The sequence below is a fragment of the Cavia porcellus genome, unplaced genomic scaffold, assembly GCF_034190915.1.
Source record: "Cavia porcellus strain 051 isolate PalLab524CR breed Dunkin Hartley unplaced genomic scaffold, mCavPor4.1 scaffold_18, whole genome shotgun sequence".
NCBI classification, from domain to species: domain Eukaryota; kingdom Metazoa; phylum Chordata; class Mammalia; order Rodentia; family Caviidae; genus Cavia; species Cavia porcellus.
Window position 1 is genome coordinate 46,279,371 of NW_026947501.1, and position 25,575 is coordinate 46,304,945.

Sequence of the window (25,575 nt, forward strand, 5' to 3'; positions counted from 1 at the left end):
CACACACAGCACCCTGTTATTTCGCCTCTTGGTGGGTAGATTCATTTGTTAGAAAGCTTCCAGCAGCATGTTTGCTGCACACCTGCCACCCGGTCCCCCTTCCCAGCAGCACAAATGTCTAAGGGTGTTGCGGGGCTGGACGTGGAGTAGGTTTTTCTGTGAGCAATGGTGGCCCTTTGGGGCTGAGGTTTGGCCCTCATTTTCAAAGCTGTTGCTAATTTAATTGATGAGACTTGATGACAAAGACAGATTTCTCAATAAAAGTGATATCCAACGACTAATGTCCTTATTTGTTTCCAGAATGCTGTGAACTGCTTAGAAAGTGTCAGGTAAGCTCTAAGCACTTTGTTAGGTGCTAGGGAAATGAAGATAAACAGTAGGTGCAAAGGCTCATGGCAATAAAGTCCAGAACCAGAGAAGCACAAGTCCCTCCCCTCCCCTGGGGCGTGAAGGCAGGGGTGGAGACGCGCAGGAAGGACAGCTGGGATGAGGATGTCACCCCACATGCTCCAAAGGCACCACCCCTGGGTTCCTGGCCTTGAGCACCCACAGAGGGAGCAGGAGGGTGACCAGTTTCCTGCTTTCCTGTGAGAGTTCTGGCCACAGAGCCCAGGGTACTGTTGCATTGTCCAAGGCGGGGGACAGAGGCAAGAGACTGAGGACAGCCAGGAGGCTGCCAGGCCAAGTGCCCTGTTCTGCGACTACATGGATGCCTGAGACTGGCGACTGCAGGAAGCAGGGAAGTTCCGGGGCACAATGCTGGCATTGTCGTGGGTCTGGTCCTCGTGTGAGTGGCATGACACCCCTAAATGTGACCCAGCGCCAACAAGCAGGTCCTGCACACCCAGCAGGTGAAGCCCTGGGACACAAACCAGAGCCAGCTCCAGCCCTGGAAGGCAGGGAGGTAGAGGACTGGGAGTCAAGTCCACATGAGCAAGCAGAGCTGGCGAGGTCCTCCGTGGAAAGAGGACAAAGGAGCAGGGCCGGGGGACACCCTGGACCTCCCTACATCGGCGGTTTGCAGGCCGCCCTGGACCTCAGGAGCCATGTCTGGATGGAAATGCAGACTGGTGAGTGATGGGTATGTGGCCAGGGTGTGAGGTCCTGAAGTGGATGAAACTGCCCGGCTGTGTAGGAGGACTGGGGACGGCACTGCAGACAGAAGAAGCCAGGCAAGCGCTGCAGTAGAGGAGAGGAGCACAGTGCAGACCTTGAAGGAAGCCTCACAGCTGCCTTGCCTGGCTGCTGGCTTCACCCATGAGCTAGAAGGGGCTGACCTTGTTTCTCTCCTGTCTCAGCCACCTCCTCCTCACAGATGCCTCCAGGTCCCAGAGGGCACCCCACTGAGTGGGTGGGCAGCAGGATGCCCAGGCCTCTGCTCAGACACGACCGGGGTCTGCCGAGCCTCTGCCTCTCTCCCTTGGTCCTGTCCTCTCCTGTGACTCAGGAGGCACCGTCATTGCTGTTCTTGTTGCTTTTTGTGGTTATATTACTATTTCAGTGCAAAGCGCTTTTGTGAATGAGCTGGCAGGGTGGGGGCGGTGTGTTTGTCCCTTTGTCTCTGGTTTGCAGAGCGGCCAGAATCTCACAGCATCCTCTCAGATTGGCCTCTGTGCCTTCTCTTTCTGAAAAGTGACAATCAGTGTGCATGTTTACGTGGCACGAGGGGATGTACCGACCTGTGTACACATTGCGGAAAGATTCGGGCACACTGATTCACTTACCCATCGCCTTTTTCTTGGTGACATTAGGGTTCCATACTCTCGGTAAACTGAAATGCACAGCGTGCCCTGTGGTCTTCCTCCGACACAAATCTCCCTTTTCTTGTCTTCTGTCCCTAAGCCCTTCCAACTGGATTCCGGTCTCCTTGCTCCGGATTGAGAGCGAGGTTCTCTGGTTCCTTCTCGGGAGGCCTGAGGTGTCGGCTTGTGGAGTTCCCAGCGGCTCGCACAGCACCTCCAGACCAACTATATCAGAGAGTCCTCCACCAAATATGGAAAAGGCCTCCAGGTTCTGCTCAGCATACTGGACCCACGGTGTGGCTAGAGGCCCAGGTACTGGGATCCCAGGACCTGAGCAACCACCACTTTCTTCCTCCTCCTCCACACAGAGCAGGAGCCGCCCTGGGGCAGCTGTGGGTACACCCATCCCACGGCAGTGATGGGTACTGCTGAGCTCCCTGACACCTGCTCCCTCTGAGCAGTTGTCTGGCCTCCAACTGTGCTTGTCCAGGGTCTTCTCACTTTCCAGGCAGATCCCAGATACTTGAAGCTACTGGCCCGAGACAGTGGTGTGAGAAGCAGCAGGAAGCGGCCAAGAGAAGCACAGTAGAGGGTGCCCTCTTCGTAGCTCTGGTCGGTGACCTTGCCCCTGAGCCCCACCGGTCTACGTCCTTTAAAGGAATCTATCATATTTTATGGATCCCATGGTGTCTTCCCAGGACTGCATAGTTAAAGCAATATTTCTCACTGGAAACTGAATCTATCAACCTTTTTCCTACTGGATAATTGTTACAAAATGAAAAAGGTTTGCAGTTCAGAGATATCTGTGGTTCCCAGTACACGCTCCTCTTCTGAAAGTAAAAGTGGCCACACACTGTCTCAGGAAAACATGAGGTAAAGTAACTCATGAATTAAAATTCAAGAGCCTCTAACTGATGACAATTGTGGATGGCTTTTCCTCTTTCCGGAATAAAAGTGGTATAAAAGTTCCCAGAATTGCTTTGCTAAAACCCAGTGGAAAACTGAGAGCAGGTGTCACTGCTGCTGTGTGTCAGTGCTGCTCTGTGGTCTGCATGCTTGCTGTAAGATGATCTTCCTGGAACTCGCAGGGCCACGCAGAGGTGAGCAGGTGACGCAGGTGCATTGATGTCCAGAGTTGCAGCGCTCCCTGGGACCAGCTCTGCACTTGGCTCCTACCTGGTTCCCAGTCCTTGGGAGCCACCAACTGCAAACACCTATTCGCACACATAGCAGGGCTCCTCCTGCGTCACCCAGGTCAGGAGTGCCTGGCAGCGTGGAGAAACAGGGCAGGTGGCCGCCCCCACAGGTCACCGCAGACCCAAAACGGTTCCTGTGAGAGGAAGCAGGCCCATCCCTCAGCCACAGGTGCTGGGGGAGCGGCTCCTCTTCCCTCTTCAGCCTCCTCATGATGTTCCTCCACACTCTGCTCTTTCCCCTGACAGAGCTTTGCCAGCAAATGTGACTTCTCAGAGTCTTTGCAGTGAAAACAACAGCTATTGTTTTCTTCTCAAAGTGGACTTTGAGAAACGGCCATTTGCCCTGATGGTCAGGGGAATCGTCGCCATCCCTCCTCCACGTCCCCTAGGAGCGGCTTCTCAACAGAACCGAGGATCCTGGTGAAACGCAGGTGTTGACCTGGGGACCTGGTGGGAGCCACAAGGCCACGGTTCTCCCAGTCCTTGTGAAGTCGCCCTGCCGACCACACTCAGACTGCAGGGCCACACCAGTGGCTCTCACACCAAGCAGGGCCAGGGTCTCTATCTCCGGGGGTCTTGGTGACAAACTCAGCAGGCCCCGGCTCATTGCTCCACTTTTCACAGCCCCCGTTACCCACACTCAGCACAGCCTGAAAATATTAAATGGAACATTCCAGAAGTAATCAATACATGGGCTCTACATTGTCCCTTTCTGAGAGGCGTGATAACATTCCACCCTCACTCGCTCCACCCTGCCTAGGACACGAACTGGGTCTCTGTTCAGCCTTTGCAGGCCGTGTATGCCACCTGCCCAATGGTCACTTGATTGTCATCTCCGCGACCAGAGGAGAACGAGGCTTTCATGGTGCTTGTGTTTAGGGTCCTTTAATTGACTTCACAGTGGCCTATTTTATTGTTCTATTAACAGCTTTTCTGCCTTGTTATTAAATATTCCTGTTATTCTTGCACATGTATGATTGGCGGGTTAAACTCTATCCTGGGGGTTTTCACACATGACAAAGCACGGTCCACCGAGCTTTGGAGCCATATCCTGCTGGGGCTGCTATGCCCGGGAGCAGAGCCCACCCTGCACTGCTAATCCTGGCAGGTCAGGATGAGGTGGGCCCCGAGGCGGTGCTGAGCCTGCCGGTCTGACTTACGATGGATAAAGTTTACGGGAATTTGTGTGCTTCTTCCAAGAATTGGAAGTGGGAAAGTCATCATGCACACTGATAAAATTCAAGTTCACACAGTGGAGAAGCTTGAGACTGCGTGGCTTCTCTCCAGTGGCTGCTGTGTCTGGGGTCAGGCACTGGTGGTGGCCACTCATTTCCTCAGAGCTGTCCATTGTTAATTATTTATTCTTAGAAGCTACAGCTCCCAGGGCGCCTGGTCGTCTTTAGTCCGTCCTGGGAGTCCTAGACAGCCTGCAGAGGCTGAGCGCTCTCTCCCTTGGCAGCAGGGGGCAGCAACGCTCCCTGCCCGTTCCGGCTGCTGTGGCACTAAGAGGGCAACACAAACAGGTCAGCAAGCACCTGGTCATTGTCTGAACAAAACTGGGGGGTCTTGGGAAGAATGTGAAATTTACAACGCACCTCAATTTCCCGGAAAACAGCTGTTCCAGAGTTTAGACGCCTTAACTCTGAAAGACAGCAAGCATGCAGAAATTAAGTGCAAATTGGGCAAGAAATAAGGAATCTTAAAATCTCTGGGTCTTACCTATCTTTTTATTTAAAATGAATCTCATTTTGACCCCCTGGGAAATATTGATGAGCTGTGAATCATGTTGTACAAACAGAGCACAGCTGCAGTAAGTGACCCTTTGCCTTCCACTGGACTGGAACCTGTCAGTCCTCCGGGTCACCTGTCCTCCAGCTGCTGCTGCCTGGGGGTGGCTGGTTTTCCCCACCCTATCCCCTGGGCTGTGGGAGGAGGAAGCTCCTCCCTGTCACTCACAAGTCTCTGTGCACCTTCTCCTGCCAGCCCTGAACCTTTCCCATGCTGTCCCAAGGATCAGGCCCGGTGGACAGACCTTAGACAGCAAGCACTGAGGCCTCCCAGTCCCGCTCTGTCACCGCCTGTAAGGTGCCCTGGCACCAGATTGACCCCTAGGGGCCTGGCCTCTCCCTCACTCCCCTATGATGCCTCCACCTCCTTCCTTACCCAGAGCCTCCTGGAAGGCAGAGTTGTATTCTTCCGAGCCTCAGGGTCACCCTGCCCCTCTTCCCATTTCCAGCCAGACTCTTCCATGCCAAGTGCTCTGTGACACCTCTGGACCACACCTCAGGATGCTGGCTTCGTCCACGGCCCCTCTCTTCCTCCCGATGCTGCACAGCCACCGCGGGTCCCTGAGTCTGGGCTGCAATCCCACTCCACATGCGTTCAGTGCTACCACGCACACACCTCTGGCTGCAGAAGATGGCCTCGGGCAACCTCATTCCACCGACTGACAGCTTGGGTGAGGCTCCAGATGTGCAGCCCTCCAGCTGCAGCTCGCACCTTGCAGCCTGGTCACACACACTGTGGAGTCCAAGCAGCACTGAGTGACGCCCTGCCGCCTGCTGCTCCCCCAGGGTCAGGGAAAGGAGGGGAGACACCAGAGCTCGCCTAGCACAGCGGACCTCCGAAATTCATGGGAGTTTCATTCCGACACACACAAGTCATGAAAAACCCACATTTCAGATTTGGTCAGGAAAAATGCCCATAAATGCCTCTTTTGATAGTTTAAACCCTAAATATGTTCTGTCTCCCATAGTTAGTAATTTAACTTAATAAAATACTATTAATAAAATCTTAGAAGGTGCAGGGCATTTTGGTGGCATCTCAGGCACCTCAGAGCTTTAAGAACAAAGCCGAGAACACCCAAGACAACTGCACCGCTATGATGCAGGAGAGGGGCACATCGGCCGAGGGGGCCACAGGGCAGCAGCCAATCAGCAGCAAGGGGAACTGAACAATGCTCTCAAACTGGCTGCTTGCAAATGCCCCCCCCCCAAACTGTGAAGATTAGTTGTGGTTTCCATGAAATTGCGGAATTTCAGGGAACAATTATTAGTTAGGTTCTTAGGAAAATTCCACACAGGACTGAAGCCACCAACCCTGAACCGTGACTTCTCAGGGATCTGCTGTATACAGATGGAACCAGCGGAGCCAGCAGCCCAACCTGGACAACGGGCATCAAATACTGGCTACCGCTGCCTCGGGGACTCAGTCTGGGACAGGATGGCATGGCAGGTGGGTGAGTTACTTGCCATCGGGCAGAGGGTGTCCCTGTGCACGTGGACAGCTGGGCTGTCTATCTGGGATGGACAGGATGGATAAACAGCCCGTTGCTGGTTTGGGAGGTAAATCACAAGCTGGTATAGTCCTTACTCCCTGGTGCAGGCTCCTGGATATCGGTAGATGGTCGGGATGCACCCGTACTAATGCCTTCCGAGCCCCTCACGTGGCATGCTCAGGGCTCACTGGCTGAGGCACAGGTAGGTGCCTTGCGAGGTGCAGGACTTCCTGGACTTCCGGGTGCCCAGGTGTTCCCCTTTTCTCCTCCCCTGGCCTCTCATGGACTCTCACCACTGGGGGACCCATGTCAGATGGAGTGGGATTTGTTATTTGGGCGACTGCCCCTGCAGTGGATTCAGTTTAAAGCTACCTTCTCTGGGTGACTCTGTGGTAGAAGGTGTGTGATCCCAAATGCATGTCAAACCCTCATCCCCAATGCTACCCTGTGAAGTGGTGGGACCATTAGCAAGTGACTAGGTCATGCGAGTGTGAAGTGGTGGGACCATTAGCAAGTGACCAGGTCATGAGAGTGAGGCCCCAGGATGAGACTCATGTCCTGATGGAGAGGCCCTGAGAGACCCTCCCTGTCCAGCACCATGGACACCAGGAGCAGGTATGAGCCATGAAGTGGACAGTGGGCCCTGAGGACCACAGACCTGCTGGGCTGTCATCTAGGTCCTCCAGCTCCAGGTTGCAGGGAACGACTATGTATGTTTGGTTTGGGTTTTGGTTTTTCACTCTAGCAGGTGATGGCCCTGAAGTTCCATGAATCCCTGGGCTCTCCCAGGGCACAACTAGAAGTGTAAACACGAAGATGATCTTCAGAAACAGCTACGGCCACCACTGCTGCTTGGCTGTCCTGTGTCCTTTTCTCCAGGGTAACAGAGCCCTCAAACCATCCAGGGAGTGCTCGCTCTGGGTTGGGAGTGGGATGTCCCGGGGAGCGTGTTTACTGACTGACTTCTGTTCCCACAGTATCTTGGCACATGTTCTTTGTTTTGGTTTGCACCCTGTTACTTCTCCCAGTGATGCTTCCTGACCTCGGCCACACTCGTGGGTGACCTTGGCCAGCACAGGGCTGTGGGTTCTTCGTATTTGTGCACAAATAAGCCAGCAAATTGAACAGTGGGAAACCATACTGAACCCTGGGATGGAGAGACCACTTGAGGTGATCCCATATTTCTAGGAGTGAGAACTATAAGCCTCTTACTCCTTTCTTTTCAATGGGTAGGAGACTGTTTCAAATTTATAAACTCAAATTAAAATACATTGTTTGCCCAATTATTTTAACAAGTGTTCCGGTCTTCCACAGCATACATAACTAATCTGTTAAGATCAGAATTCTGCTGGTGAGATTTTACCAAATTTTAAACTTAGTCTATTATAGTTTGTGATTAAAGTAAATAAAAGTCTTTGACCAAATCTTTCACAAACAATAATTTTGTTCAACACAATGAGACAAATCCTGATTTCCTGATTTCTTTCCAGGAAAACATCTTAGAAACGCCGCCTGTGCTCTCAGTGATCTGGTTAGTACTAAACTTATTCTGCACCCTCTATCAGAAATGATAACCGATTTCCACCTTCTTCATATTTTTCACCTCTTGCAAGTTGAGTTCTGCTATGCTGATTAAACACTTTTGCTCCTGTACTTAGTGGTCATGGCACAGCTGACCTTTGGCAGATCTTTTAACTAAACTGACAGTGAGTGCTTGTTACTGAAAATAGTAGAACTTCAGGTTTTCTTCACTGAAAGTTTCAAAGATTTCTCTATCAAAAGCTATTTAGTCACTCTTTCCTCCTTCTGTCTTTTTACAGACATCGCTTTTATCTTATTTTCTGAAAAAACAGTATCTGACATGCACAAGTTAAAGCTAGCTCACAGCTTGTAGAAGTTCCAGTCCTCAGCGGGCTGGCTCCAGGCAGGACAGCCTTGCCGAGCGGGACAGTCCACGGCAGGGTGGGCAGGCAGCTGCGAGCCCCACTTCCTTCCCTTTTTAGTCCGCCCAGGCTACAAGCCTATTTGTTGGTGCCACCCACTCCCAAAGTGGCTCTTCTCTCTTCAGTCAGTCCATCATTCACCCCCAGAGCAATACTAAATGTTCCAGTGCGCTAAGTCAGCATCACATACCGATGGTCCAGTGCCACACACCATGACCTGGTCATTCCCAAAATCCCCATTATGAGCAGATGGGAGGTTACAGCTAGAACAAGCCATAAGAATTTTACAGTGCACTGTGGTTTGTAAGAGAATCACAGTAAATCCTGCTTCTGTTGATACCTGTCTTCACAAATTTTTCACATCAAAGGATGTATAGAAATTTATTTTCTAAAAAGAAAAATATTTTAATGAATTCAATGTATAACCTGTCTCCAACATTCTAGACTTTTGTTTTGTCTTGGGTTTATTTTCACAGCTTGCAAACATGATTTTATTTTTGTCTGGTTTATTCCACCTCAGGAGGGAAACAGCTCTGAACCTTACAGAAGGATAGGACCATGTGTCCAAGGGCCAGACCATGTCGTATTCCACATTCTGCAGGGCAGGATGAAATGAAAGCAGGAAGTGGGCAAAGCCTGCTTTGTGTGGCTGCTGCATCTCTCCATCCTCATCCTTCCCGACTCCTGCACCCTGCATCTTGCCCGTTGACAGCCGCCTTGTTAACTCAGCTGAATGGGAGCTCACCACAGCCTGCAGGCTGGCCCTCCAACCCTCCCCACGTCTAACCAAAGGCCATTCTTTAACCCTAGGAAGGGTGGCCAGCAGGGAACACAGACTGCACTTCTGGGAGCCACATGGACATGAGGACCAGGACCGCTGCCCTGTCACTGTGACATGGGGGCATATGCCCTATGCCAACACTTCTCTGCCCACAAGGGTCTCGTGTGACATGTATGAGTGTGCAGACTACAGCAGGAGCTGCTGCTCTGCTATCAGAGAGCTTGCAAACAGCATGTGTGTGTGTGTGCAAGTGTGCATGTCTGTGTCTCTTCCGGTTTTCTTTTTGTTTTAACATTAAAGGCAAGACTTAAAATGTGGGAACCATGGGAACAAAGAAAGTGTTTCCAACCCACTTCCACTGAAGCCAAGAACCCGGGGAGACTGATTCACCAAAGGCACCTGACCAGCACACGAGGCCCTGGCACCCAGGTGGCTCCCACCATTGCCCTGGGGCACCCAGCTGTGCACTGGTTGGGGTCAGAGGGCTGCAAATTGAAGGACAATGATGTGATACCCAGCAACAGCACCACACCCTGTTGTATTTGTGACATCTCAGTGACCAACCCAGAAAAGGAGGTTAGGCACCCTCATGGAGCAAGCGGTGATATCACAGTTCTCAGAACTCAGTTCCAGGTAAATTCAGGTCCAAACTACAGAAAGCGAAAAGCAAAGATTTAGAAAGCAACACAGGAAACTATTACAGAACTTAATACAGAAGAAACAGTTTCTCTGTGAAGTCTTTAAAACATATCCAGCCAGCTATAAAAAGATTACAGTGAAGCAAAAGATTGATACATTGGACACCAAAATTAGGAATTTATCATTGAAAGTTGCCACAGAGAGCCTTTTAGAATTTGTTTTTCAAATAATAACTCCTTACTGTCATATGTACATAATATAAATCCATTTTTATAAACAAGGTAATAAAAATCACACAAGATGGAAAAATGCATACCACGCCCTTTCCAAAACAAGGAGGGCACTGTAAATGGTCACTAATCACAGGGAAAGTTACTCGGCCTCAGTGCAAATCAAAAAGTGCAAAGGAAGGCATGGGGGAGGGGTCCTTCTTAGTGAGCCAAAATTCAAAGGTGTGAAAATGCCGTGCATTGCAGAAAGCAAATCTTCACTCTCAGCTGGCAGGAGTATAACTCGGTCCAACTTCTCACAGAAGGCAGAAAAATGGTGAGAGAGGACTGGAAGCATCACACACCCAATACTGTCTGACTGTGTCAATCAACTGTCCCTGAAACCAAAACCAAGGGCCAGGAAGCACACAGCAGCGGTGGGTAGCCCAGGCTCTTGGGCAGACTGAGTTGGTCTGGGGAGCCTGGCCCCACTTACAATCCAGTCTGGCACCTAATCAGAAGGTGGCTGGATCTGCCCCTGCTGCTGTCAAGCTCCTTCCAAAGGGCACGATTTCAGCAGATTTGTGCATCTGGACAGCAGGCATCGGTTCCCCAGCTCCCCCAAGGTTATTTCTGCATCAGATTGAATTCATTAGGCTGGGCTGGACTAAATTCCACCTTTTTCACTTGTTTCTCTTCAAAGCTTTCTTCACAGGTCAATGACTCTCACATTAATCTTCTCAGAGAAAAGTCACATTAACTAACCTGGAGAAGAAGTTTAACTCTTTAGAGAAGGCAGGAGCCCAGCAGCGCATCCTACCCTGAGGCTATGCCTTTGAGGTTGGGCTTTATCTGGTCAGATCAGGTCCCCAAGTCCAAATGAAAGACAGTTCTGAATTTAGCATGCTCTTTGCTAATCCCTGGTGCTGGAAAGGCCATCAAGTCACAAAGAACAAGGTGACCATGAAAGACCCGGAATGCACAATGTGAGGAGCCAGCCTGCATGAGGGGCGGGGTTGGGAAGAAAGAGAAAAGAACAGTGAAGCCCCCAGACTGCTGCAGAGGCACCGGAAACACGGGAGGGATGCAACCGAGTGTAGGTGGCAACACCCCACCATGGTGCCCACCAGCATCACAGGTGACCTGCAGCATCCTTCTCCATGAACCCACCGTTTATGGAGAAGGAATTGGAAACGCATTGCTCCGCCTAACTGGGCTGAGAACCTTGCTTCTCTCACCTTTGGGCAGCACCGCCTCTCGCAAACCCTGTTTCAGAACCAAGTGTCAGCCTTTCTGACCTGTGTTAACCAGATTTGAATGACAGCACTCAGAGATCGAGAAAATAACCCAGCACCATTCAGACCTCACTGAGCCACATCCTGGGGGCATGTGGTAAAGGGACAGACTCAGAACCATGTGACCGATAACCCTTCAGGGCCTGCAAAGTGCACACCACACATGTTGTTAAGTGTGAGCACACATACATGCACACCCAGGCAAAGATTCTGCTGGGGTAGGCTCTACAATGGCCCCAGCGCAAGCCCGGAACTGGGGACTCCGCTACCTTCACTGGGCAAGGGGACTCTGGGATGTAAATTAGGGCCTTAGGGTTAGGGTTGGGGTTAGGGTTAGGGTTAGGGTTAGGGTTAGGGTTAGGGTTAGGGTTAGAGCTAGGGTTAGAGGAGGGAAAATTAGCTGAATTATCCAGGTGTTCCCAGTGTGAGAGCAAAGGTCCTCATGGAGGGAAGGGGCAGAGAGGGTGGAGAGGCAGCTACAGCCTGGGGACAACAGCCCAGGAGGCCATGGAGGGAGGCTTTCTCCTGCTGACGCAGCTCAGCTGCACAGCCTCCCTTTGCAGTTCTGTCTCCACAACAGTTGGGCACCATACCTGTGCTGTTTTAAGCCACAGAACATTCGACAATTTGTCATAGCTCCACAGGAAGCTATTCCAGCCACTGCCAACTGTCCCCCAGTCTTTCGTGCCACTCCCTCCACCACAGTCTCTGTCGCTGGAGATGTCTGCACCCCTGGGGTTTTACAGACACGGGATCCTCACGTGTGCACCCTTTATCTCTGGCTTCTTTCATTCATTATTCAGCGATACCCCACTTAGCACGAGGAACACACTGTGAAAGGTGACCTAGATGATGTCATCCTGTGTGGAGACATAGGAGAGAGCACTTAACCAATCACGGCCTTGATGTGGGAAGGCGATAGAATCTTCTGGAACCACCATCGCATAACAGGTTTGTCCCTCATCCAACGTACTGACCTGCAACGTGTGAGGACTGTTGGTGTTGCTGTGTAAACAGGTTATGTTCACTGTGGAACATACTCGCCCATGAATCCCCTCACCAGTGAGTGGACCTTGATTAGTTGGCCAATGTCGGTTGTTTCAACCAGAGCTGCCGTGAACATCCATGAGCACCCTTGGGGTGGGTGCTTATTTGCACTCCTTCCGCTAAATTAGTTAAATGTCTCAGGGGATGTGCAGACAGCCGCACACAGGCGCAGGCAGAGCTGTGGTAGCTTACATGGGCGGACAGGGCGCGCTTCCAGAGGGAAGGGGCACCACTCGGGGCTCAGGGTTCCACCACAACAACCAGGGCTCTGAGTCCAGCCCTGCGTCCGCGGTGTGCATGCTGACTAGCATCCTGCCCTCAGCAGCTGCAGTGAGCCGTGGGCCTCTCAGGTGACAAATGCCTTGGTTCTCTCCAGAGCTGCACCCTTCTGAATGACAGTTCTCATCCTCCAAGGCTGCTGGTCCCCCAAGGGATTCCAGCATAGCAGATACTTTTGTGGGTGTGCATGTTTGAATTACAATGTATTTTATCTATTTTCCAGGATTTTTTTTTTTCAAATCCATTTTATTTCAAGGAGAAAAAAAACCTAAAACAAAATTTCAAAACACGTCAATCAGGGGCAACAATGGTCCATATACTGTGGACTGTCACCCCCAAATCATTCACTAGGGCACAAGACCTCTACATTCAATTGTCTGAACAACACCAACACAAATCTTTCTCTTCAGCAAACCCAGAAGTGCAACTGTCTTAGCTATTATTATATACATACACTTACACCTCTTTCAGCTTCTCACACTAGTGAGATAATATGATGTTTACACACGTGTGCCATATTTATTTTACTAAGTAGGATGCTCTCAAGCTGCATCCATTTCCCTGTAAAAGTCTCCAGTTTCCCCTTCCATAGAGCTGAGTAGTTCTCCATGGTATAAAAACATCACCTCTCTTTCCATTCCGCAGTTGATGGGCACCGAGCTCGTTTCCGAGATCCGTTACAAGTTGTGCTGCTATAAACATGGGTGCACATGTATCATATAACAGATACTATTAGGGAAACTTATGAAATGAAACTTCTGGTCTAAATGTGGTTTTATCCAGCGTGTGTGGGCTTTGGAATAAGGCTGAAATCAGTGGGCTGTGGACCATGGCAACCAGGAATATGGGGGCCTTGATTTATTTTTAAAATAAGCAGCCTTAAATTTTGGCCCCCTGTGGAATGTGGCCTCGAGAGTTCCTGTGTGGGGACCCTGCAGGGCTGAGACCCCACGTGTGGGTATAATGGCTGTAAACGTGTTACACACCGAGCTCTTTGTCTCTTTAACTGTAACCGGGAAGGCTTGTAGTTTCAATCCTCTGCGTCCCTCAGGCCCACTAGTGCCTAATGACCTCCCCACAGCAGGGCTGAAAGGTAGATCACGTATACACCTAAAATCTTCAAAAGCAGCCACTTTTCCTAACGTGGCTTTACGGTTACCTCCCACCACAGTACAGGAGCCTGGACCAGCAGTGGGCGTGGCCAGACCACTCTGGTCCCTCCTCTCCGGGAGGGAGGTGTTGGCATCTCTTTGGGGTTTAATTTGCAATTCCCTGAGGACTGGAGGTGCTTCCAGTGCCTATCTCCCAGTCCCCTCTTTTGGCCAATGTCTGTTCAGACCTTTTCTTTACTGTTTGTTCGGGTGTTTTCTTTTCATTGAGTGTCCAGGGTCTCTGCTCATTCAACAGTCACGAACTGGGCAGGAGCCACAGCAGGCACCGGTGCCCATCAGTGGACCTGCAGACAGACAGAGCTGGTCCCCAGGGATGACAATGCAGTGGGGCACTTTTCAGGGGCATGGGAAGACTGCGTGAGACACTGACAGCACGGAGCGTTTTGTCAGATGCTGAAGTACAGTGTTCTTTCTGCTTCTGCCTAGCTCCCTCTCTGAACACTTTTCCTGCAAGCCCGCCTCCCACACGAGGAGAGGCCACGGACTACCTCTTATACTCCAGGAAACATCTCCGGGACAGTGGCACTAACCTACGGGGCCAAGCAGGGTTCTCTGGGGCTCCACTCCTTACCCCTATCTCCCCTGGAGGTGGCTGCAGCAGATACAGTCCCCACCCCCCCAGCTCTCAATAGCAGATTCGTACATGAAGGAGACAGTGCTGTTATTGGGGTCACTAAGTTTGGGGGTGCTGTGCTATGCAACCATGGATGACCAAAGCAGCACCCCAACAGGGAACAGCTCCAGGCCATGTAATCAGGTATAGGTTTGCTGTGCTGAACGGCCTGTCCTGCAGCAGATGGGTATGTTTATTTCAGCATGCCACTTGTATTTAAATTGTAACGTGTACAAGTTTCAGCTAAAAGTATGCCCTTCTCATTGTACAGACATTTGCCCCAGAAACTGAAGGTACTCATTTTGCATTCAATGGTCAGAGTTCCAGCACTGAAAATGACCTTAGCTTTGGGGGGCTACATTTTACAGCACAGAAACCAGCAGCCAGCACTCCTCTGCTTATTCTGGAAATAACCAGGGAAATAAAGATAGCCATTCCTGCCAGTGGCTCTGCAAATGGCTTTTCCACTCAGAACAGGTTGCACTAAATTTGGTGAGAAAATATCATTTCCTGCCTTACATAAGAAACTACTTGTGCTTAGGAAGCTAAATCTGCCTCCCCAGTGATTCAAATTCCCCAGCCTGCGCAGGGTCGCTCATGAGGCTGAGGCCACGCAGCACCAGCGCAGGGCAGAGATCCCAGCTCTGGTGGACCCCATTCCAGTCCTCCCAGCTCCGCTGCCCACTGCCTGTGGGCCTTTGCTCTGTGCCCTTGGCCCTGCCCCAGTTCCCTCATTTGCACGATGAAGATGATAATGCAGACTGAGACAGGCCTTAGAGGAGGAAACGCCAGTGTGAGAAACAGAGACAAGGTGGATATTCAGAGCTGGCCACCCAGCTCCTGACCCTGCACCCAGTCACCAGCTGCCCTCTGAGGTGCCTCCCAGTCACCTGCCTTGTTTTTCTAGTTTCCAGAGTGTTCAGAGAGGTCTGCCTGATCCTCTGGGCTTCACTTCACTGTGATCGAGGGGCATTAGAGTGGGTGAAGCAGAAAATCACTCCAGCCAGAAGCTGCCTCCTATACCATCACCTGGAAAGCTGCTCAAGGAAGGGACAGGAACAGGTGGCCATGACAGGGTGAGGAATGTGCACCTGCATTGATAGTATAGGATGGCTGTGCCCTGGCTGGAGTGGCCAAAGTGGGCTTTGGATAATGGTGATAATGGTGATGATGGTGATGGTGGTGATGTTGATGATGGTGGTGATGATGGTGGTGGTGGTCATGATGGTGACGATGCTGGTGGTGGTGATGATGGTGTCGATGGTGATGGTGATGATGTTGATGATGGTGGTGATGACGGTGGTGATGGTGGTGATGGTGGTGGTGATGTTGATGATGACAGTGGTGATGATGATGATAATGTCCACTAGCATTCGTGGGTAACCCACATGAAAGGAAAGATCCAGCAAAAGGACTCACTAAGGAAACAGTGGCAAGAGAAGATGGGTTGTTGAGGAAAAGATTCCATAAAAAATTTTCTCAAGGCACTGAATGTGGCCATGAGAGCCCACCTGCCATCCACAGTGTGACCTGCCCACTACTGTGTGACTGCCCACAGGAGGGCTCCTTGAGAGTCCCACTTGCAGGGTACTCACTGCTCACCACAGGTCCCCAGTGATGCCAAGCAGTGACAGACTGCAGGTGTGGAGCAGAGAGTGCACTTTCATAGGACCCAGCGACAGTCACTACCTGCAGTGGTTGATGCCCGCAAACATGGATGGTCCTGTCCTGCAGAGATCCACACAGCAACCCCACCTGGTCCCTGCATGTGTGGAGTGTGGTGACAGGGCACAGTATGGGTGCTCCCTCTGCACGTGCATCTAGGAACCCAACAACCCAGATCTCCCGAGCCACACTGTTCCCCTGGAAACTCCAGGAGGTGTGCACCCTGAGACCTCCCGCCTCCAGAGCCAGCAGACTCTGCCCTCCCTGTTATTCTCTTGGGGTTACATGGGCTCTCAGGCTCTGTGCTGCCCACTGCAGCACCCACCAAACCAGGACCAGCCCAGCCCTTCACAGTGCAGATGAGGTTGCAGTGGCTCAGAAGCCCAGAGTGGCTTCTCAGGTCATAGGTCAGGAATCAGATTTGACTTAGTGTCCCACAGAGACAAGCTTGCCTGCCTGAGGCTGCACCCAGGCCAGGCTGGAGTCATTTCCTCCCCAGGCCAGATAAGATCTGTGGGTGAAGACCCTGGGAAGCTGGCAACCCCCAGGGGTGGGTCTAGCCACAGTTCCACCTCTCCACTCAAAGTAGCTCACGCTACGCGACTACAAAAACTTGTGTGGCTCCCACCCACACTCCACACCCCACATCCATTCCAATAACATGAACTGACTCACAAGACAGAACAGCACCGTGTGTTCTGGTGCACGGCAAAGCATACCACAGGCCTGCAAGCTCATCCTGGGATCCCAACCAGGCCCCAGAAACATCAGCAGGGCAGCCACTCAGCTGAGCCCCAGTTATGAAGCCATGGGGCCCACAGGCCGGGCGTCCCTGAGTAGGTGGTGTTGCTTCTCCAGTGCCTGCCCTTGGGAAAGAAAGCACAGGCCCCTGCTGGATGGCAGAGAGATCTACAGGAGCTGGAGCGGGTGATGGTGGGTGAGGGGCCCTCAGAGCCTCCAGTGTGCAAGAGTGCTCAGTCTGCAGTCTCTCCAAGTCCACCAACCCCGAGCCCTGCTGGCCAAGCCTGAACGTGGCTCCAACCCACAGGAGTGAGGGCTCTAGCGCTCCAGGCATGCGCACCTGTGATCCCAGCACCCTGGGAGGTGGTGATGGAGGTTGAAAGTTCTATCCCAGCCTGGACAACTTACTGGCTTAGGGATGCCTGGCAGGTAACAGGACCTCTTTGGACCTGCATGGGGGCCCTCCCAGGGCCATGGGTTACAAAGAGAAGCACAAAATTCCCTCTCTGATCCCAAGAGGGGTCTGTGACCCTTGCCCCTGCAGCTGTTTCTCCTCAGGAAGGAACATCATCTTTCTTCAGAGGCTGGCCAAGGCTGGCGTCCACATCAGGTGATCATCGGGTGCACACCTGAGGTTAACAGTCTGGGAAGTCATTGCAAGCACCCATGCTGGAGACAAGGTGGTACCCCTGCCCTTTATAGTTCTGCACAGGGACAAAAGGGTGTCAGAATCTGGCCCCTGGGCCAGGGGAGAAAGATTAAGTTTATTACCTTTAAGGTTAGGTTTGCTGGGTTAGAGTTAGAGTTAGGGTTAGGGTTTGGCTTAGGATTTCAGAGAATTCAGTCTATGGTCAGCTAGCTCGAAGTCAGAGCATGGTAGGCAGGCATGATGGAGAAAAGTTTCCCATTCTTGGTGGTCAGGAAGCAGAGCAATGGGAGGGCTTGTTGTAGCTCCCAGGCTGCCCTCCCACACTACAGTCAGAATCTCCCTGAAGTACACTTTGCCTCTGTGAGCAGGTCCCAAGCCGCCCAAATAGAGGCGATTAACGTTGACCGTCACCGTGTACAATTAAGAAGCGCTAATATTTGAACCATTTTAAATATACCAGTCTACCTAAACCATCCAGTTATTTGATATTGAAGGTGTCATGTTTTTTCTTTAGGAAAGTATATCTTTCAGGAAGTATACATATCATTAGGGAAGTCGGATATCAAATTAAATTTCCTCTAGCCTATAAAAGTGTTAGAATATCACTTTCAGTTTAAATCTATTTATGCAAAATTAAGTATATAAGATCCATTCAAAGTTCAAACAAAGTTCACCTGTGTTTACTAATACACACACTCAAGATCTATGTTAAGTCCAGGAGAAACAAGAGAGGTAAAGAGCAAGGATGAGACTAAGCTGGCCAGGAGGCCAGCACCATGAGAACATTCCTTTATTCATCCTGTTTTCCAAGGAGAAGCACAGAGGGGTAAGTGTTAGATCCAGTTCTCAGTTGTCGGGCAAAGGAGGCTCGTCTCTCGAACCTAGTACCCACCAAGGACTTGGGGTTCAAGTCAAGCCATGTTTTCAAGTATGACGCACTGTGCTAAGCACAATGATAAATGTTAAATTAGGTGTGGCCCATTTGGACAGGGCTTTGGAGCTGGAGGAAGTATCCTGCAGATTGCCATGGGGCAGTGAAGAGGCGCTGGCAGCCGGAAGCCATAGCTCCCTGTGGGTCCTGTAACTACCCAACTGTTCTTGTGTGTGTCTCCAATAAAGCCTGAGAAGAGACAGCTGCATGCCTGACACTCAGAATAGTGACATCTTCTCAATTCCACAGAGTCGCTACTCTGCATTTTAGAAACAGGTTTGCCCTCTTGGGCAAATAAGGCCTCATCTTTTAGGGGTACTAATCAACTCTCACCCGTTTATTTCATCTACACTGTGCACAGTGCAGTGATGAGCAGGGCTTGGTGAGCACAGCCCTGTGATGACAATGCTGTGTGCTAAACGGGTGCTGGGGGGACGGGGCACCCTCCCTCAGGTGCAGGAGGCCCCTATGTATAGGGAAATCCAGGTGCTACGCAGACACAGTGGAACCTCAGTTCACAAATTTAATTCACTCCAGGTCTGAGGAAGACCACTGCACTCATGTTCATGGGGAAGATGGCGGTGTGTCCATCACCCAGTGTGGAGCTGTTCCCGGACCCTGGTCAGTGAACCGAGTTGCTGTGGTCGCCCCTGCTCGTGGGTGTCGGCAGAAGGAGACCTCAAGTGCTCTAAGAGCTTCACACAGCTCCACAGCCTCAAGACCAGAGCAGAGCCAAGGGCAGCAGACTTGGGCAGTGGGGAGGCCTTGGAGAGACCACTTCACAGGTGTGAATGTGCGTGCCAGCGCGGCCAGGGTTCCTGGCTGCCACCTGCCCGGAGGACCCAGCTGTAAGCTTGGAGGTTCGCCAGTCTGGCCTAGCAACCTAACTCACACGCTCAGGCTATCAGCTTGGAAGTGTGCAGAGTGACAAAATGTCAGGTTGGCCCAGATGTGAGCACTTGACCTACTGCAGAGGGTTGGGGAGGGCCATTGAAGCAGCCAGGCAGAGAGCAGAAGTGTGAGCATACAACTCAGCTTACACAGAGGCAGAGCGCTGGCATGTTTTTTCTTTTTGAGACAGGAACTTGCTATGTAACCCAGGCTGGCCTTGAACTTGAGGTGATCCTCCTGCCTCAGCCTCCCAAGTGCTGAGATTATAAGTGTGCACCACAACACTCAGCTAAAAGCTGGTTTTCTGAAAGACTATGGTCCACACCGGGAGTGTTGGACGTGAGTCAGCTGTACCGAGAGAAAACCCACACGGGGGGACATGGGTTGCTCATAAACCAGAACTCCTGCCCGCCATGCGACATCAGCACCTCTGGGTTCCTAGGTACCACGTGGACCCACACCTGGCCATCACTAGGATGGATGTAGTAGGTGTTCAAGGCCTAAGTAACTTTCAAAAGTGGCCACAAAAGCTGCTTCAGATCAACATCCAGGAAAAAGGAAAAAGGAGGAAAAATCAGGAAGTTTGTGCATCATTCAAGCAAAAAGCAACAAGGCTGTGCCCCTTGATGGGTCTATGCAGGCTGAAGGCTGCATTTCCAACCCTGCCTCAGTTGGAGTCCCCCAGCTGGCACCACCATCTACATCACGATTTAAAAACATTTTCCTGTTCAAAAATCACCCTGGCAGGTATCGAACAGCGATGCAGTTATGTGGTCCATGCTGTGCCCCCGAGACGAAGTGTGCAAGGTCTCTGGAGGTGCAGGCCACCATCCGGACTTCCCCAGACCCTCGGCTATCGGCGAGGCCACCCAGATGCCTCACAAGCACTTTGAGGGCCAAAGGGTTGGTGGACATTTGGGCCCCACCCCCGCCCTGCGAGTCTCTGAAAAGCAGAGGATCCCGCAGAGCTCCCTTGCCATTTCAGTGCCTGGCCCTCTAATCTCCCAGACCAGGCCAGAGGCAGGCATGACAGTGTCAGCCCCAGGCAGCGCCCCGCTTTGTCCATGCACTGGACTGCTGGGTGCCGGCTTCATGTCCAGCACTACTGAGCTCCAACTCAGCAGTGCTAATCAGAGGTGGGAGCCGGGCCACGCTCCCATCCTGGCTGTCACCCCTTGGCCTCCTATAAGGAGCAGGAGCTGGCATGCAGTGGGCTGCAAGGCCCCTCTAGGCATGTGTGCTGAGATGCACAGAGAGGTTCCAGTGAGGAACCTGGCACGTGTGCCAAGCTTTCTCTTCACTGATTTGGGGCTCCCGGTGCATCCCTGAAACCAGTAAGCCGAGCTGTTTGTAAGAGACTCTGTCTTCCTGGCATTGAATCCTCAGTTGCTGCCTCTTCCTGTGAGGTTCCAGTTGGTGGCCCTCTGAAGAAAGGTAAGTGCTGAGGTCGCCGGCAGAACAGGGATGTGGACACCAGGGAAATGAGGCTGCCCCACAGGGCTGCAGGGGGAGCCCACATCTGCCTCGGTCCCTCCTCAGCCTCCTCAGTGGACCGACGGCACTGTGCCTAAGGCAGACCTGGACCAGGATCAGTGCCTCCAGATGGGCAGCGCCTACAGAAGCACAAGCAGCCAAGAGCATCCTTGTCCTGTGTCCATGCTGAATGCAGTGATCTGCCTGGGGGAGACGGGCTGGGCTGGCTTCAGAGTACACACTGGGCCAGGTTGGGGACCGAGCCATCTACCCAGAAGGACACATCCTGCCATCGTCTCTCTGTCCCTCCGATACATCAGTAGCACGTTGTCCCACTTATGCTTTGCTTTTAACACCAGCACTCATGGGCTCAACATTGATGGTATGAGACAGACAGGTGACTCTGGAACCTGTGTCCCTGTGGGCCACTAGCTCATGCCTTTCCCAAGCCACAGATGTCTGCTGAGAGTAACTACCTTGTGGTGCCCTGTTTGTCCCTCTTCACCATCCTGTTCTCATAGCTCCCTGGAGTGTGCTGGAGACTACTGGTTATCATCCGGTCCACACACTCTGAGCAACACGCGATGTCCCCACAGGTCCTGCAAGGCGGGACCCAAAGCTCACAGGGAGTAGGCCGGGTGGCCCTTCCTGCAGATTCCCCAGCATGGCCACATCTTGGGAACCAGGAGCCCACAGAAGCTCAGTGTGCTGCTGCCAGGAAGAAAACACAGGCGGTAGTCAAACAGGACAGTGGTAGAGGGGGCTGGGGATTTAGCTCAGAGTCATAAGCACCTGCCTTGCAAGTGCGTAGTCCTGAGTTCAGTCCCCGGTACCAAAAAAACAAAAAAAACATAGCAGTAGGAAGCGCCAAGCTGGGCCGAGGATCTGCTTGGCTGGGCAGACAGTGGCTGTCTGTGCAGAGAGCGGGCAACTGTGTGAGGCGACCTGGAAACCGCAATGCAGGGGTGAGGGTGACCCCACCTTACCCTACACATTTGCCCTCTGCTCTACCTGAAGCCTGTTCAACGCTGGCCTGAATCTTCCCTCTCCGGCCAGCACCTCTAGTGTCCTAGTCCAGGGATTCCTCAGGAAAGGAGACCACTTTTCCAGCTGCCTCTCCAGATTTTACGTCAGTTTTCCTGCAGTGTGAGGCTGCTCCTGGTCTCCACAGCTGCTCCTGCACTGGTCTATTGTCCACTTCTGTGGACCAGGTGTCAGCAGCCTGAAGCTTTGTCTTCTGGATGCAGGCACATTTGTGTCTACCTCATCTCTTAGGTTATCATCCAGTCCACACACTCTGAGCAACACTCGATGTCCCCACAGGTCTTGCAAGAATCTTAGGCCTCCTGAACTTCTGGATTTAAATCATGTGTGTCCTCACTCAGTGTCTGGAACCCAGCTCTGAGGTCCCTTGTGCCCCTGGCCCCAGGGAACACAGGTCAGCAAATGTCCTAGCTCTGCCCCAGGTGCCCAGCCCAAATCCCTGCCATCACCTCTCCCTGAGTGGCAGCCCTAGGTTCTGGTTGTCCTAGCTCTGCTGTCACCACTGTAACACTGTGTTGGGAGACTGGGTCAGCTGTGGGCTCTCCTGCTCGAAAGCCACAATCCACCAGGGCTCCTTTTCTTAGGTCTCACTCTCACCATGAAGACATGAAAGTTCCAGGTGTCATCCTGTGCCCCAAAAGACATTCGGAGCTTGAGTTTCCTGGTGACCTGAAACAAGTGCTGTTCAGGTGACTCCCTTCCTGCTCTTTGGGGACCAGAGCCCAGGCTCCTTCTTCTGTAGGACTGTGAATGGATGTCTAGTTGGCACATGGCTGCTACAGACCACGTGGAAGGGCTCCACGTCCCAGAGAGCAGCAGTTCCCTGTGACAACTTCCATGTGGCCCCTGGTCGCCCTAAGAGTTTGGGGCTGGCAGCTTCTTCTGTGTTGATTTATGAACTTACCAGGGCCCTGGTGCACTCAGTAAGAAAGAGGCATTCAGAGGACAAAGAGGCTCACAGCACGGGTTCAGAAGCATCAGGACCCAGGGCCTGCAAGCTTGTGGTCACAGCTGGGCACCCTCATCCCTGGAAACCTGTCCTCATGGCTGCCCAAGTCCCCAGCTCCAGCAGCAGAGCATCTAAAGCACAGGCAGCAGTGCGCATGCACACACCAGCCTGTGGAGGCTCTGGATGTGGTCACAGGAGCGCTGCACCAGCCACACTGGACAGGACGCCAGACTAACTGGGACAGATGGGGGAGCTGACTCTGCAAAGGCCGAGGCTGGCCACAGATCTAACAGAGTACGGTGGCCTGAGCCAGCCCAGGCAGATGGCATCAAAGGCTGCACATTCCTCACAGTTATGGAAACAGAGAGCTCAAAGTTCCTCAGGACAGGAATGTGGGCTGGGTTGCCCGCTCCACCCACACACATGCCCACACCCTGCTCCCTGGATGCTGCAGGGAAGACAAGAGGGCCAGAGTCCATCGAGGAGGACGTCTAGGGCTGTGCAGGCTGCACACCCTGGACCAGAATGCCCGTAGGTGGGTCAGAACCTGAACCAGCGCCAGGAGGGAGTGCCGGTGAGTAGAGTCCAAGACTGCGTGGGGTGTGTTGTGCCCCGAGGACTCAGGACATTCTCATCCCCGCCCTAACTTGACCTTGGTGGCCTCTAGCTCCCTAGGCCCAGCCTGCAGGCCTCGCTGGCATTGGGGTTCAAGGCCTGAGAGCAGCAGGCAGCTGGCTTGGGGACACCTTGGACAGACACTTGTGACCTGGTAGAGAGAAGACGAATAAGGCAGAAACAGAGGCGCCCAGGTGTCGTGCCTGGTGGTCTGGAATGCAGTTGTCCCCTGACTGGTCTCCTCAGGCCAGGGAGCTGGTCATGGCTTGACCACCACACTCACCTTCCAGGTAGGGACCTGGTACCTTGGGCATCTCCAAAGGTGGGAGGCACAGCCCACTGCCCCTGGGCTGGGTGCCACTCTCTGGGTGACCCTAAAGCTACCTGCTTCAGCTGTAGTATAATTTCCACTGCTTGACCCTTTTGACATGAGGGAGAACCTCTCAATCCCTCAGACTCTCCATGTTTTCAAGGGATGTGGAACTCTGAAGTCCTCTCTAGGATTCCTGTCACACTCCTGTGCTCGTGTCTTGAGGCCTTCCTCGTGTCCTTCACGGTGGTGTCACCTGGCCACATAACTGAGATGTTGCAGTAAGAGGGACAGAGTCTCAGGTGACAGCAAGGTCCTTGTCCGGCAGCAGGGCTATGCTGGTGCTCACTGGCTCTCTTCCCCACCACCTCCCATCAGAGGGTGACAGCGCCTCTTCCTGAGGTCCCATGGATGTGGTGCTGTAGCTCCTGACCGGCTCTGAGGCATCCCTGGCTGTTCTGAAGGGCACAGTGGGGAGCCTGCCATCCAGGCCGCACAGCACACTTCTGGCTTCCTCATTACTCAAAACATGCATGTGTACTACGTCTGGACACTCAACTACTCCGACACCTGAGACTCAAAGGCCCCGTGGCTTGTGAGCAGGCCCAGGTGAGGCGGGATGGGTGGACGCAGAGGGCGGTGCCCAGGAGCAGCACTGGTGAGGGCCGGCGTCCAGAAGCAGCATGAACACTGCCTCTTCCGGTTCTCAGGAAGCAGGAGGTGTAGATACAACACACAGAACCTACCTGGGACGCACGTGGCTGCAAGGTCTAGCAGGGGCCGAGTCTAATCGCAACTTGGTACACTGGGCACACTGGGCGCCTCGGAACAGGAAGCAAGCCAACACCCCAAGCATGACCTCTGGGATGCAGGGTCCGTGGGCCTTAGTCCCCACCTCCAGAGCCTGACAGGCTTTGCTGTGCTGTAAGACTCACCTCTGTGTCAGGGGCCTTTACACCAGGTCAAGCAGGAAACAGAGCCCTAGGGAGGCCCCGAGTGAGCCAGACCTCTGAAAGGAGAGGGCCCAGACCTCTGAAAGGACAGGGCCCAGCATGCGAAGATTGTGCTCTGGAAAGAAGTGGCTCCTAGAGGTCCAGGACCCCGTCATGGGTCCCCTCTAGGTGGGAGGGTGAGAAAGGTCCCCACAATGTCTTCTGCTTGGACCACTGAAGGGGACACTAGGCTGCCCGGCTCAGCAACGCATTTGTGCTAGAGTTCTGGGACTAAGCTCCCAGCAGCTCCGGAGTCAGTCAAGGGCCATGCTCTGGGTCACAGAAGCTCTCTCTGTGTGTCCTTCTCAAGGCTGCAGGAAGAGAGCGCTGGGCCCTTCCTCTTCCCTGAAGGCCAGTGTCTACCAGGAAGCCCTGTCCACACAGCTCAGCCAAGCCTCAAGACCCATTGCAGGCCCCACAGGCCACCACCTGGGGCGAAGGCCTCCACATGGAGAGCTGGGAGACGTGGACACGCTATCTGTAACAGTCTGTCCACGTCTCGGTATAGCATTGGTGTGAACTCAGGACAGGGACAGGAAGACAGCCTCTCTGTCAGGGATGTGGCACGTTGGCTGCACCAGCTTGGCCTGCCAGGCAGAGCTGGGCCCAGAGGGTAAACATCCTGGGGCATCCCTGCAGGTTGCACGGTATCCAAATGAAGCTTTCAGCTGGAAAATACCCTTTCAGATCCCTGCTCAAGAGTCCAGTAGTTACCACGGTAGAGTTCAGCAAGGCAAACATTTCAGAGCTTCCAGTGATAGCGAGCGTCCAGCTGCAGCTCACATACCCCAGTTGGCCGCTGCTGGTATCATTAATGAGCCCAGCTTCCTGAATAATTTATCAGATTAACAGCAACGAGTTCTACTCAGCAGGTGTTTAAGTAGCAAATCTGATGCTAATCAAGCCTGTTCTGCGAGCATTTGAATGTCCTCAGTATGTTGTCACTCGTCTTTTGCTGTGACTATCACTGTTAAGAGAAGCTGTGCCCTGTCTTATGAGGTACAATGGGCCCAGGGGCTTTAATGCACACAGATGTTGTGAACTGGACTCTGAGAGACCTCACAAGGCTCTGTGACAAAATTGTTCAGGGGCCCAGGCAGAGGGGCCGAAGCCACATGCAGC

The 25,575-nt window shown here is 52.7% G+C and overlaps 1 protein-coding gene across 3 annotated transcripts; it reads left to right on the top strand.

Annotated features, from left to right (window-relative positions):
- The first annotated feature begins 510 nt into the window (after positions 1–510).
- Positions 511–9,634, top strand: LOC134471339 (uncharacterized). 3 transcript variants are annotated; one of them, XR_010040733.1, is made up of 4 exons: positions 511–1,070; positions 3,185–7,385; positions 7,706–7,746; positions 8,679–9,634. XR_010040733.1 is itself a non-coding variant. In XM_063229735.1 (3 exons), the coding sequence occupies exons 1-3, from the start codon at positions 710–712 to the stop codon at positions 3,224–3,226; spliced, it is 615 nt and encodes a 204-aa protein (XP_063085805.1). In that variant the 5' UTR covers positions 511–709; the 3' UTR covers positions 3,227–3,906. The 3 variants fall into 3 exon arrangements, 1 of the variants encoding a protein (XP_063085805.1); XR_010040734.1 differs by having other exon boundaries at positions 5,175–7,385; XM_063229735.1 differs by lacking the exons at positions 7,706–7,746; positions 8,679–9,634 and adding an exon at positions 1,843–2,054 and having other exon boundaries at positions 3,185–3,906.
- The last annotated feature ends 15,941 nt before the right edge of the window (positions 9,635–25,575 follow it).

Coding starts and splice junctions, on each gene's coding strand:
- LOC134471339 (XM_063229735.1), top strand. CDS start 710: ATGCCTGAGACTGGCGACTGCAGGAAGCAGGGAAGTTCCGGGGCACAA. Junction 1,071..1,842: donor CTGGATGGAAATGCAGACTG/GTGAGTGATGGG, acceptor TCTGTCCCTAAG/CCCTTCCAACTGGATTCCGG. Junction 2,055..3,184: donor CGGTGTGGCTAGAGGCCCAG/GTACTGGGATCC, acceptor TTCCCCTGACAG/AGCTTTGCCAGCAAATGTGA.